This window comes from Eumetopias jubatus, unplaced genomic scaffold, assembly GCF_037043125.1.
Source record: "Eumetopias jubatus isolate StellerSeaLion01/CBP00866 unplaced genomic scaffold, mEumJub1_p1.0 scaffold_5, whole genome shotgun sequence".
Taxonomy (NCBI): Eukaryota; Metazoa; Chordata; class Mammalia; order Carnivora; family Otariidae; genus Eumetopias; species Eumetopias jubatus.
The window spans coordinates 145,797,704-145,811,346 of NW_028274811.1; the positions used below are offsets into that span (position 1 = coordinate 145,797,704).

The 13,643-nt window shown below is 50.1% G+C and overlaps 1 protein-coding gene across 1 annotated transcript in view; it reads right to left on the reverse strand.

Annotated features, from left to right (window-relative positions):
* Positions 1–4,070: 4,070 nt before the first annotated feature.
* The window catches only part of ANKRD33B (ankyrin repeat domain 33B), an 82,653-nt gene continuing 73,080 nt past the window's right edge, over positions 4,071–13,643 (reverse strand). Inside the window, exon 4 of the mRNA XM_028122675.2 lies at positions 4,071–12,792. Within this exon, the coding sequence (XP_027978476.1) occupies positions 11,960–12,792 (833 nt within the window). The 3' untranslated portion in view covers positions 4,071–11,959. The remainder of the gene's footprint in view (positions 12,793–13,643) is intronic.

The window sequence follows — 13,643 nt, forward strand, 5'->3', positions numbered from 1 at the left end:
AGTCTGCTACACCATGATTGGCAGCACAGCCCTAAGAGCAAAGAGCTGGGACACCTCTCCACCTGCTTGGAGACCATGCATGATCCAAGGCAGTTCACCAGAGGAGGGGTTTACACAGGGCCTGGGGCTGAAGAGCTCTGGCCAGATTCTGTCTGGGAGAAGACTTCCTAGTGGTCCTTTAAAACAGGTCTGTCCTCATTCCCACTGCAAGACATTATTATGCTGACCTACCTTCCGTTGGGAATCACAAGGGTTCTTGAGAGACATTCCTGATCACTTGGAGGTCATGGAGGCAGAGAAGAGATGGAGAACCCCTGAGGACTGCCAACCAAGTTAACCAGCAAAGAGTCTTAAGTTCAGAGTGGCCCCCAGCACTCTGTTCAGGACTGGCAACAGACACGGTGCACAGCGTTCATTCAGAGACTCATTCTTTAAGGAAATGATGAACACTGCCGGGGTTACAAGGAGAACTTGTAGCAAAGCCAGGACTAGACTTCTGTCTGTCTGTCTCTCCGAAGACCTTTCCCCACACAGCCTAGAATATGTATATTGTCATTTCATTTAATTAAGCAAGCCAAAGCATCTTCTTCCCCGTATGCTTTTCTGGGAGAAAAGCCAGGCTGCATCTAATAAAGCAGGTTATTGTCCACGTTGCTGATTTCTACCGAGCTGATTGAGCTAGTTTCCACTGTCATTTAGTATTGTCCTTGTGAAACCCCAGTCCCCTCATCAACGTGGCCTGATCAGCAGTATCCCGAGCAGGACAGCCAGCACTGCCCCCACCTCCCCCGACGCAAGTCCGTTCTCTCACTTGTCCTGGGCAGATGAAGGGAAGAGGTTGGTGGCTGCCCCAGGTGTGCTTGGGGCCTCCTCCAGCTTCTGCTCACCGCCCCGGCACAGAGCCCAGGCCCCATGAAGATGGGGAGATGCATACAGAGAGCAGCTCAGATGGGGAAGGGAGCCACAAGACCCCGACTGACCCATGGTCGGAGGCTCAAGCTCAGCCCTCGAGGCTGTCCCAGGACCAGGAACAGAGAGGGAAGTGACGCCGTTTTCTCCTCGCTTCTGTGGGATGGAGGGACTTTTGTCTGGGGGACGTCGAGTGCATTTGGTGCAGGTGCCAGCCATGGCCACTCTTTCGGCATCAGGATAAAAAGGTCCAGCTGGGCCGTGGATGTGGCCTCTGACAGCCAAGGAGCTTTCAGAGCCAATGGGAAGAGAGCAGGTGTAAGTGGGAGATGGTGCGGGGGAGGGCAGGCTTTAGCGCTCCACTCCCCACCTGGGAGTCTGGTCTAAAGTTAGAAAGCAGATGTCCCTGTGACTGTCCCTAGGTTTTAGTCCGGAGCAAGCAGAGAAAGGGAGAAAACAACTTTTCAGTGGCTGCCAACTCTGTGTCAACCTTGTTGAAGATCTCGGTACAGTTTCTGTGTCATTTAATTAAATCTTCATGAAAACCCTGCAAACCAGGAAAATCCCCACTTTATTATTTATTTATTTATTTATTTATCCATTTATTTATTTATTTTTAGAGAGAGAGAGAGTGGATTGGGAGGACAGAGGGAGAAAGAGAGAGAGAATTTCAAGCAGGCTCTGCACGGGGTGTTCGATCTCACGACCCTGAGATCATGACCTGAGCCAAAATCAAGAGCCAGACGCTTAACCAACTGAACCCCCCAGGTGACCCCCCTTTAAAACCAGGGCACTAAAGCATGAGGTTAGGTTGCTTGCCCAGAGCCCTGCAGCCAGAAGGGGGCAGAGTGGACCCAGGGTCCATGCTCTCCTCTCTCCTGGCTCTTCTGTTGCTTGCCTCCCAGAGCACGTCTGCCCATGGCCTATACTCATGGGCCTCAGTCCCAAGTCAGGAAGCCAGCGTCCAGCTCGCCAGTCCGCAGATACTACTGGACCAACTGCTGGAGGCCAAGCCCTGTTCCAGATGCTGGAAGATGGCAGTGAACCACAAAGACGTGGCCTCTGCACTCGTGGCCTTCAGGGGTGCATCGAGGAGAAGGGGCTGGTGACACCGGTGGCCAGCAAGGTGGGGGCGCTGGACAGTGAGTGCTGGGAAGGGGTCCCGTGGGCAGGCAAAGTTTGGGGGGGCAGCATTCCCAGGCTCCCAATGTCTCTGACTCCATGGTCTGGGGTGGTATGGGTTGAATTGTGTCTCCCAACAAGACTTGTTGAGGTCCTAACCCCAGATGCCTATGAATGTGACCTCATTTGGAAATAAGATCATTGCACATATAATTAAGACGGGGTCATCCTGGATGAGAGTGGGTGCTAATCCAATGACTCGTGGCCTCATAAAAGAGGAATATGTGAACACAGACACACAGAGAAGAAAGACGGCCATGTGGAGGTGGCGTGTCCACAAGCCAGAGACGCCAAAGGTTGCTGGCAACCAACGGAAGCTGGAAGAGGCAAGGAGGCATCCTCCCCTAGAGCCTTCAGTGGGGCACAGCCCTGCGGACGCTGTGATCTCAAATGTCTGGCCTCCAGACCCGGGAGGGAATACATTTCTGGGTTTGAAGCCATCCAAGTTAGTTGCAGTGGTCACAGCAATCACAGGAAACTAATACAGGAGAGACCAGGATGTATTTCCGACCATTTTCCAAGCAATGCTGATGCTGCTGATCCCAGACACGGTAGCCCTTGAAGAGCCACTGGTTTAAGTGACTGTGGAGATTAATCCACTGACTCAGGGAGAACATGAGCATTGCCGCAGCATCTCCAGGGCACCTGGCCTGAGTGTTTGACTGGAACAAGTCAGTAGTGTTCAAGAGACACAGGTGGGGGCCCAGCACGGGATGGGACTTGTGCCCAGCACCTGCATAGCAGTGGGAGGGAAGAAGGCCAGGGAACGCTTTTCCCATCCAACCAATGACCTTTCCCATCCAACCCCACAGAGGGTGCATCATGTACTCCAACCAAGGGAGTAGGGCCATCCCAACGGGCTTTGGGGAGGAAGGACACCAAGCCTGCCCCTGGCAAGGACCACTCAGGAGAGTTAGTAGGTAAAAGCCAGTCTCGCTTTCCCCGGGAGGCCCCCCAGGGACAGGGGGTGATGGGGCGGTGGGAGGGCTAAGGGCTCCCAGCCAACGGACTCCTTTGCCCAGGGAGTGAGGACACCTTGCCACCTTGTCCACTACAAGTTAACTTGCCCGCCACACCCCCGAACCCTCCTGCTCCTGGGGGCCCAGAGAGAGGCACCCCAGTCCAGCTTCTCATGCAGGCGCTTGGCACTATTAATAAAGCTCCTTTTCTCAGTAAGAGCTAAAGAAAAGTTGAAATCCTACCCTCGCAACAAATGTCTTGATTTTGTTTTTGAAATAATGCTTTTGAAATATCAAGGTCGATTAGAGTTTGGGTTATATATTTATTTATTTTTATCTATTTATTTTTAGCCAGGAAGATGTATTAACATGTTGTTAGGTTTTTGTTTTTAAGTGAGAGCCGTAACGAGCTCGGGCAGAACAGGTCTTGAGGCAGGCGGTGCAGGGTGGGCTGCTGCCGGGTCGGGGAGCCCTGGCATGGGGAGTTGCTGGCCAGCTGGCCATTTACCTGAGCCATCTGCACCTCAGAGCTTGTTTCCTCAGCAGACCGGAGGCTTTCGGAACGCCTGGGCCACCTTTCCTGTCCCCAGCTGCAAACCAGCCAGGACGTCACAAGGGAGATGGCAAGAGTGACCTCGGGGAGCCAGCACGCGGGGCTGCACACAGGCAGGAGTCCTGAGGGCCCCCGAGGCTAACGTTCTCGACCACAGGGCTGCCCGGTGGGGAGACACCGCTCCCGAGGCTGGGGGACAGGGTGGGCAGCGAGGGAATGCACTTGCCTGAGGCCTATCCCACCGCGTCCTCGGCTGCAGTGGGCGGGAGCCTGCAGCTTCACCGGCCCCAAGCGGGATCAGTGAGGGAGATAAAGCGGACGAGACCGCCCCCCATCCCGTCGCTTTTCACATCCCGTTTCACTTTTTTAAAGAACTATCCCTTGTACGTGTTCTTATTTTCTAGTATGTCTACCCAACACACACACGTTGGTCACAAACAACAAAGACAAATAATCTCCGATCACAATTGTGGCCTAGAAAATTTTATTTAAAATTTGACTTCCTATTTAGGTCCTTCCTTAATAATTATGATTTTGGGGGAGTTGAATGACGATCTTTTAATGGGTCAGACTTCAGACTTTCTAAAGGTGGAGCGGAATTTCCCAAATAAATAGGAGCTGTTTTCAGTCTCATCAAAAATAACCTAGGGGCGCACGGTGGGGTGTGGGACTCTTGATCTCCAAGCCGTGAGTTCGAGCCCCACACTGGAGGTAGAGATTATTTTTTTAAAAAATAATAAAAATCTTTAAAAAAAAAAAAGAAACACAAATTCAAATATTAAAAAAATTACGTTTGGCTAAATCATAATTTCACACTTTTATACAAGACACCTTGACAATATGTGATAAAATGAGAGAGAAAAACTCCACAATCTGCGTCAACCAACTATGATCTGAAATTTATAGCAAAATCCTACAAATCGGCAAGACTGACACCAAAAAGTACAATAAAAACACACAAGAAACAGATACAAATAAGGAATCTGTCAAACAGGAGATAAAAATGGTCGGAAGACACACGAAAAGATGCTCTACTGTACCAGTAATGGGAGAACTGAAAATTAAAATGAGATAGAGCTTTTTAACCCACCAGCCCAGCAACCTTCAGCCTGTGAGATGAACAGCAGGTGTCGCTGCGGGAGGCACACCGCCTCTTTTTTCCACGGGTGGTTGGGCGAGGACTCACTCAGGAGCCTTTGGAAAGAACAACGCCGCAGGGACTATTGAAATTAAAATCTGCTATTCCCTTCACCCTGGTCAATCCTAGAGAAATATTCCCTGTGCAGGTCAAGACTCTTAGTTACTCCTAAGTGGTAGGAACCGAAAATACTGCAATAACCTGAGACCAGGAAATGGTTCGGTTGAACCAGGGCGCATCGCTACTGAGGAATACCGGATGGAATCCACATGAACGAAAGGGCCAAACGTGCTCTCCCCAAAACAGGAGTGAAGGAAACCGTGCATACCATGGGATCTCGTTTGTATAACACATGAAGGGAAGAAAACATTTAAAACCTATTTCTAGAAGGATGCATAAATAATTGGTCGGAGGGACTGGCCCGGGGGGAGGGTCAGTTGCTTTTCATCTGAGACCCTTTTACAGCGTTTGGTTTATTTTTTCTGAGTGTGTGCATTACTTTTTTAGCCATTAAAAGAAAATGAAGTTAATTTTAGAGTTCTTGATTTAAGCTTTTCAAGGACATGTTTTAAATAAACTCCAGAACAACATTTACATTGTACCAGTTAGGTAAAAGACTACACAGAGAGATGTGTGTGGCTCAGTCAATCAACGGTCTGCCTTCGGCTCAGGTCATGATCCCGGGGTCCTGGGATCGAGCTCCGCGTCAGGCCCCCTGCTCAGCTGGGAGTCTGCTTCTCCCTCTGCCTGCCGCTCCCCCTGCTTGTGCTCTCTCTCTCTGTTAAATAAATAAGTAAAATCTTAAAAAAAAAAAAAACAGACAAAAGCAAAACCGGATGCCCCCTAAAAAGATGAGCACGGCAACAGGATTATTTTAACATAAGTGAAAATATTCCTGGATGAATCATTAATTTAAAAATCTTACCGTTGAAAAGTAAGTGTGTCAGAAGAAGAAAGTGCACATCTATTTCGAGCAAAGTAAGGGACATTAAAAATACTGACATATTTAATTGTCTCATTTTCTCATTTATACACACTTTGGTTTATTCCAATACCATACCACTGTACCAGGAGAGTGTTTATTTCACAAGTGATTTTTAATCCTGTAGCCACAATTCCCCCATATGTTTACATTATTTTTCTTCTATACTTTTTAAATATGAGATACAGAATTTGTCAGAGGTTAAAAGGGACAGACACGTTCTTTCTGCTGAATAAAGTATCCTATTTAACCTAAAGAGTATTATTAACCTTTTGGATAGCAAGAATTTGAAGCTGCTGGGAGTCACATGTACTTGTAGGTCCCCAAGTAGCCCTGAGGTCTAAATAGGAAAATACCTTTTATAAACTGTAACAAAACTCACGTCAAAATAAAAACCTATGAAATGTACACAGTTCTATCCAGAGTCAACATTTTTACAATATCCATTTTCAGAAACGATGAAAATAGCTTTATGTTCAGAAAACAGAACCTATATACCGAGGTGGCCTAACTTGCAATCTGGCTTCCCGTGCTGAAGTCTGTTCAGTCCTCTTATTATTAAAAATACACACCCTCAGACGCCCCCCAAAAATGCCAGGTGGGACAATGATTCGAAAGAAGAGAATTCTAAGGAGAGCGTTTTCTGTTCATCTGAGCAGGGGATCTCATTCCCATTCCTCAGGATGTCCCCAAGGCTCGCCGGGTTTATAGGATCCTTATATAGTTCACATCCAGTTCTCCAGAGTCATACAGTTCCAAACCAGCTTCTAGAACGTCTGCTCAAAAACTGTTATTAAAGTGCTTCAATGCAACCTCCCAAAACATTATAAAGTGTCGGGTCAACACAGGTCACTGCTCTCCCCGGAATGACCAGCTTCATCTTTGTTTCTCGCCTACGTTTCCTTTTAAAACAAAAGACAAAGGTGTAACACTAGGATGAATAAATATCTCTCAAAAACCCAACTGTGTTAGCTTTCACTAGACTACCTAATCCTTGGGCAGACTTGGGAAAATCCTAGCGCTTCCTCAGGGTAAGATGTTGATTCTACGGCTAACCTGGCACCAAATTCCAAGAAATTCAGGCCCCCACCCCGTGGCCAACGCTGAATGGCCGGTGGTGCTCCCCAAGCAGTCATCTCTGGCTTCCGCCACTCAATGTGAAGGATGAACGTCAAAGGCAGAGAGATGCCCCAGATCGGCTACTGGACCTTGCCGAGGAGCTCCTCTAGGAGCCATCTGGGCCAACACTGCCTCGCGGTAAGATCTGGGTTCTGACACGCTGGCCGTGTTACGTGTCCCATTGGACAAAGTGCTTCCAGTAAGTCTTGGGCTGTCCGACCCTCCTGAACACACGCATCGAAGCAGGTCACCCTTCACCTTCCCCGGGAGCCACAGCAGAGGTCACCTTTGCGATCACAAAGCCTGGTCTCCCTTCAGTTCATCTGTGTGTGTGCATGCCCACGCGTGTGCACGCTCACACCTTGGCCCACACCGTCTGCTTCGGCACAGCCGGCAGCCAAGGGCCACCGGAGCCCTGCAGGGGGCGCTGTGCCTGCCACAGGCCGGCTCACAGTGAGGAGATCGTGTGCACAACACCGGCATTCAACGGAGGTGCTAGAAAACTAGCTAAATCAGTTCAGGTAGTGGTGGGCTGGTGGTTTTGCTTTTTTTTTTTTTTTTTTTTTTCTTCAAAAAACCACCTCCAGAAGGAATTCTTTTTTAGCCTCTTCTTTTAAATGTTAATGAAGAAACATGTGAATTCAAGGTCCCAGAAATGAGCAGCTGACTCCAGAGTTACCCAGACGAACGAAACAAGTTCTAAATGCTCCGAGGTGTGAAACAGGGAACACAGCCATCAGTCTTTTAGGAAGAACTTTGTGGGTACCAGCACTCCCGCTGTGACCATTGTCTTCCCAGTTCCAGTTGCTGCCAGAAACGTGACCTCATTGTTCTCTAAGGACCAGTTGCGATGGCCCCTCCACCTTCCCTCCGCTACAGCAAGTTGGTCCGGGAATCGAAGACCCTGCACACAGCGGACTTGGTGTGCGGAGAACCCACAGCCAGTGCAGCCTCCAGGGACCCACACAGGCCGGATAGGGTCCCGAGCAAATACCAGGGTACCTGTTTGAATTTTCCCGAATGACCCACACAGGCCGGATAGGGTCCCGAGCAAATACCAGGGTACCTGTTTGAATTTTCCCGAATGCTGTAAAAAAAAAACAAGTGTGAGCACTCCGTCACCTAAAGGCCTGTGACCAGAAACTTTACAATGGTTGATGATGGATCTCCAGAGCCTGGGGCGTCCATGTGTGGTACGAGAATGGGCAATGAGTGAGCAGGGATCTCCAGGTGAACCCGGGGAAAGAGGAACAGCTGACTTACATCAGGCCTGGAACTCCGAGGAACTTCCGGGAAATTAGGAAAAGACGGTCTGCTCTCTGACTGTTGTGGGGACAAGGGGGGAGAGGTAGGGCTCTTGCCAGACGCTGCAAGAGACAAACCGGGCCCACTTCTTAGCCTTGGCTCCTTTACCGAACTCTCGGGGAGGCCTTTCTTCATGACTTGGTACCCCGGATTCTTCCCTAAGGATGACAGGCTTTGCATCCATTTCCGGACTGGGGGCTGGCCCCACCTCGTGGGATTCTGTTTCACACACAACCGCCTGGCCCTCACTCAGACGCTGGATCCCCAGAGACCTGCTCACCCCCTAAAGCATGGAAGGAAGTGGGGAGAGGCAGTCTGCAACGGCCTCTCTGCACGCACAAGCCCCGTGTTCCAGCTGACATCACGAATCTCTCTGTCCTTCTCCGCAGAATGAGCTTGGTGTCCCAGGAAGGCCCGAAGCTGAGACAAGGAACTGCAATTTCTGATCTTCATGTGGCTGAGGTACCCGGTACTGCCAGGCGCCTTCCGGGTGATGGAATATTCCTTCCTCGGAGAGAGGAAGGAAAGTCCATGATGTTCTGGTCCATGATGTTCTGGTCCATGATGTTCTGGGCTGTGTTTCTCTAGGGTGGCCAAAGACATGGAGAGTTTATGCTCTGAATGCTGAGGTCATTCCAGAAGAACCTCTCCCAGCTTTTCCCTCCTCCTGCCCAGCAGGGAGACTACGGAACACTGGAATCACATAAGCCAGGACGAGAAACTGTCACTGTGACCCCACCCACCCCGGGAGCAGACGGGGAGGAGCCAGTTCTAGAGGTGAAATCGGTGAATAGCCATCTGTGTTATCAGGACCACCGCTACTTAACATACAGGCTGAGTTTTTTTAAACACAAGGGTTCACATCCACAAGAGGTAACTGAGAGGAGCTGAAGTGACCTCACGTCCACTCCAGAGCCGTTTCAGCTGCCAAAGTCCCGGATCTCCAATAACCAGAAAATCGCAACTGAGGGAGATGGCGGACATTTCCCTAGAAGACAGCAGCATTGACGTCGTCTTGGAAATATTTCTTCTGTCTAGTGTAATCATAATTCACTCGAACATTTTAATAAAAGTATTAAAATATACTTCATCTTTTCCTCTAACTACATTTATATATAAATCCCTGAGAAGGTACCTGTCAACTTGAAATTCACTATTTACAGTTAATAAACAACAGGGGAGCAAGCAGACCCCAGCTCCCCCACTCCCTCCGACAGCGGAGTGGTGCTGTCATCTGTCAGGAGAGCAAACTAGGTGCCCCTCCCTTAAATGGGCATAAAGGGGGGGCTGGGTGGCTCAGTCGGTTGAGCATCCAATACTTGGTTTCGGCTCAGGTCATGATCTCATGGGTTGTGGGATCGAGCCCTGCCGTCGGGCTCCTTGCTCAGCATGGAGTCTGCTTGAAAGATTCTCTCCCTCTGTCCCTCTTCTTCTCTCTCTCTCTCTCAAAATAAATAAATAAATCTTAAAAAATAATAATAATAAAAGGCGTGGGGGGCTGTGCCGAAATCCTAAACCATCTGCACAGAAGCTGGGGAAATCTGTCCTTCAGTCACTGGGTCGGTGGAGGTCATTATGTAATTCAGCAGGGACGCCACGCTGCCTCTCACAATTGCCTTGCTTTTCCGCCCTTTTTAGACCTCAGAGTGGTGGTGCCAGGGAGGATCAGGGCAACTAGCCACAGCTGCCAAAGAAAACAGGCAAAGGAAGGAGAGGCAAGCAAGGACGAGAGCGGGCAGCGAGGAAGGCAGGGAAGAAATGTGGCGACGAAGCTGAGGGGACATGCAGAGAGCAGGAGGGGGTGACTGCCCATCGTCACCCCTGCCCCCGACCAACGCTGGAAGCGAGCAAGCGGCGGGCAAAGGGTGACCCCTCAGTGAGAAAATGCAGCCAGCCATTCAAAGCAATGAAAATACATAAACCAGACAATGATCTCAGAGGATGCCGGGTCGTACTGTCAGGGAGACTAGGGGTGTTTCTCTTCGCCTCGGGGACCAGCTCTCGTCTCATCCAAGGGGATTTGGCCAGTACCAACTCTTGGACACTAGGGTGACCTGCAGCCACGCAGTGTCGGTGATGCTAAAAGTGCGTCCAGACCTCTAGGCCATTCTGGAAAGAGGGAGGAGCTCACTAAAATCTGACTTAATAATCACAGCTACCCATCAGGCTGGTGCTGCGCAATAGCCTGTTAATTGAGGTTTCTGGAGAGGTGAGTGTGAGACCCCGGATAGCTCAATGCCTCACGGTGCCAAGTGGGAGGGACTAGGGAGAGGCCAGCGCCATTCCTGCCCACGTCATGAGACAGGCGCTCATCACACCCCAGCCAGGGGGCACGATTTGACTCGCGAATCCAGGGTTGTAAGAAAGAGCTTCCAAATCGGTCCCCACTACTTTAAATCTACAGCTTCCGAGGAAGAGAATTTTTAAATAAAGTGCTGTCAGAGTGCATATATGACAGATACTCTGCAACCCAGATGGCCAGAGATTCATTAGACTCTCTCAGTGCTTTGGAGATTAAAAAAAAGTATGGACAGAACTCCCACTGAGAGCTCAGGGCTCCGGGCAAATCACGGACGTGCTCTGCCCAAGTCCCCGCATCTTGGAAATTCTACAAAGTCCACATGAGGATAGACTGAATGAACATCACGGGCAGTCCAAGGAAAAATCAAAGTAATTCCACACCAGGAATTGAGTCGGGAGGAGGGAGCCATCCAGCCCACTCCAGGAGAATTTGCCTAAAACGAGTTTGCTTAATATTCAGTTCTAATCCCTGGTCTTCTAAACCCCCTCCACCTTCTCAGCTGTTTGTATCACTCTGGCGCCTTATTCTTTTGCATCTTTTTTACATTTTAAGGATATCTGAATTCAATTTATCTAAGAGCACAGAGGACTTAATTTTGTATTTCCAGTAAAAACTTATTACATTTGCCCCCATTTTATTAGATAATAGATTTTTCTCGTATCTATTTTTGAATATGTTAAAGGTTTTGCATCCGGTTTATCTAAAGTCCCTTGCTTAAAATACTTAGTTCCAGCAATAAGTACATGCTTCTCGATGCACGGTTTCATGCTTTGACAACAGGTTTTTCTTCATTATTATTACCGTCTAAGTAAGAGAGCTTTAAAATAAGACACAAGGAACTCTAATTCCCCTGTCTCACGTCATCATTTTGCTGGAAAAGGAAATGCCTCCATCAAATAGAAACAAATATTCCAAATCACTGAATCAAATCAATAAGAACATACAGCGCGCACGTGCGCGTCCAATGAGAAGGAAAGACAAACAGCAAGAAAGGGGAGACTCCCGAAAAATTCTGTAGGAAATCATAGAGATATCACAAATAATGATTGCCAGAAACAGTATGTTAAACAAAGGGTCTTCGGGCAAATGTATTAAAACTGTCTTAAATACAAACAACCCCATCACCAGTAAAATGCTGCAAATTGGATCATGATTAAAAATACAAAATTATTCAGACCCCTTGATAAATTGGTCTTATAAATTTCCCAAGTGAGGTTCTAAAGGTAGGCTTCGCGGCAAATTTGCCCACCAGGTGCACTGATCGCTAGGGGAACTGGTTTCAGGCTATTCGACCTGTGCCCTGCCCAATTCACGCAAGGGTGCAGCCTGAACAAACAAACGGGGAGCACTTCTGGGTCCAGGTCCGAGGGCGCCCCTCTGCCCGGGATGTGCAGGGAGGTGCAGCGCTGCGGGAGGGGCGAGGGCAGGAGGGAGGCACACCCGCACCCCTCTCCGCGCGCAGCCCCGCTGCTCCCTCCCCCACCGCACACGCTTCCAGGCCTCGGACCCCTCACGTCCTTTTCCTCCAGGAGGACGCCCGCTTTTCCTTCTGCGCCGCCGCCACCCGCTGCTTCTCCGCCTCTTCCGCCTTCCTCTTTTCCTCCTTGGCCTCCTTGTACCGCCACTTGGGGAGCTGCAGGTGGGCGCTGTCCTTGGTGCTGCCCTTGGCGGCCGTCCGCTCCGGCTGGAAGGTGGGCGCGGGCGCCTTGCTGATGCGCACCCTGGGGATGACCACGCCGGGCCGCACGCTGCTCCTCCTCAGCAGCTGCAGGGGCAGGAGGCTGGTCCTCCGCGGGGCACCCGGCAGCTGCGGAGACGGGAGGCTGGCTCTCGGGGCCACCTCTCTGGAGACCCCGACGGCCTGGGAGGTCCGGAATGGCTGCTCAGAGCCCTGGATCTTGTCACTCTCCTGGGCGTGCGTGTCCCGGTTCCCCTGAGCCTCCAGGATTTCCTGCACCGCCAGCCGCCTTTTCCCCACACAGGGGGGGCTCTCGGGGCACACAGTCTGGCAGACGATGGCGACGGCGGGGCTGTACAGGCTCGTGGTCATCCTGACCATGTGGTCCAGGACACCCCCATCCTCCAGGCCCTGGCGTGAGCGGGACGTCAGCGTGGACCGCACGAGCTCGGTGAGCTTCTGCAAGCAGTTTTTGGAGCCCGAGGGCTTCAGAACGGCCTCCGGAGGCAGCGGCAGCTCTGGTTTGTATTTTTCCCCAAACTGCTCCGGGCAGGGTCGCTCCAGCAGCCTCTGGATGAGGCGGACAGCCTCCACCCGTCCAGTGTAAGTGGCCCACTCCTGGGGCGACATCCCGCGGCGGGGGTCCCTGGCATGGACATCTGCTCCTGAAAATTAAAAAAAAAAATGCAAACACAAACAGTAATGGGCAAATGCAACAAGAACTTTCCCAGCCAATGGCAGGAAACGAAAGAGTGAAATGGATCAAAGGTAAAACTTCCAAAACCTAGTGACAGACTACCGGGAGCTGTGCCACCTGGATGAACGTTCGGCTGACCGTGAACTACTATTATCACAGCACAACCCACCTTTAAGTGCTCCATTTAATGGCCCACCTTTCCTAAACAAAACTGCCTAAACTCAGCACCTAAATCATGGAATTTTTAAAGAAATAAGATTTCATGGCTTGGGGCGCCTGGGTGGCTCAGTTGGTTAAGCGACTGCCTTCGGCTCAGGTCATGATCCTGGAGTCCCGGGATCGAGTCCCACATCGGGCTCCCTGCTCAGCAGGGAGTCTGCTTCTCCCTCTGACCCTCTTCCCTCTCGTGCTCTCTCTCTCTCATTCTCTCTCTCAAATAAGTAAATAAAATCTTAAAAAAAAAAAATCTTCATGGCTTTCCAGCAATGAAGAGATGACTAGACAGCAAAGGTGCTCTGTGAACACATCAATGATGTTACTAGAATGTTCTAGAATACTAGAAGGAATAATCACTTGCAAAGCATTTGGTGTCCCATTTACTTATCATCTCATGTTTTCCTCACAGATCTCTTGTGAAGAATGTGAGGGTCCCTATTTTGCAGGAAATGTGTGGTCCTTCACTTCTTGTACTGAGTGGTTAGGAGGTCCTGGGTCTATCCTCTACCAGATCGTGGGCTTTTCCAGGGCAGAGCCCACATCTTACTCGTTTTCGTTTCCTTGACACTTCTCACCCTGGCTGGTAAAAGGCATGCATTGAAT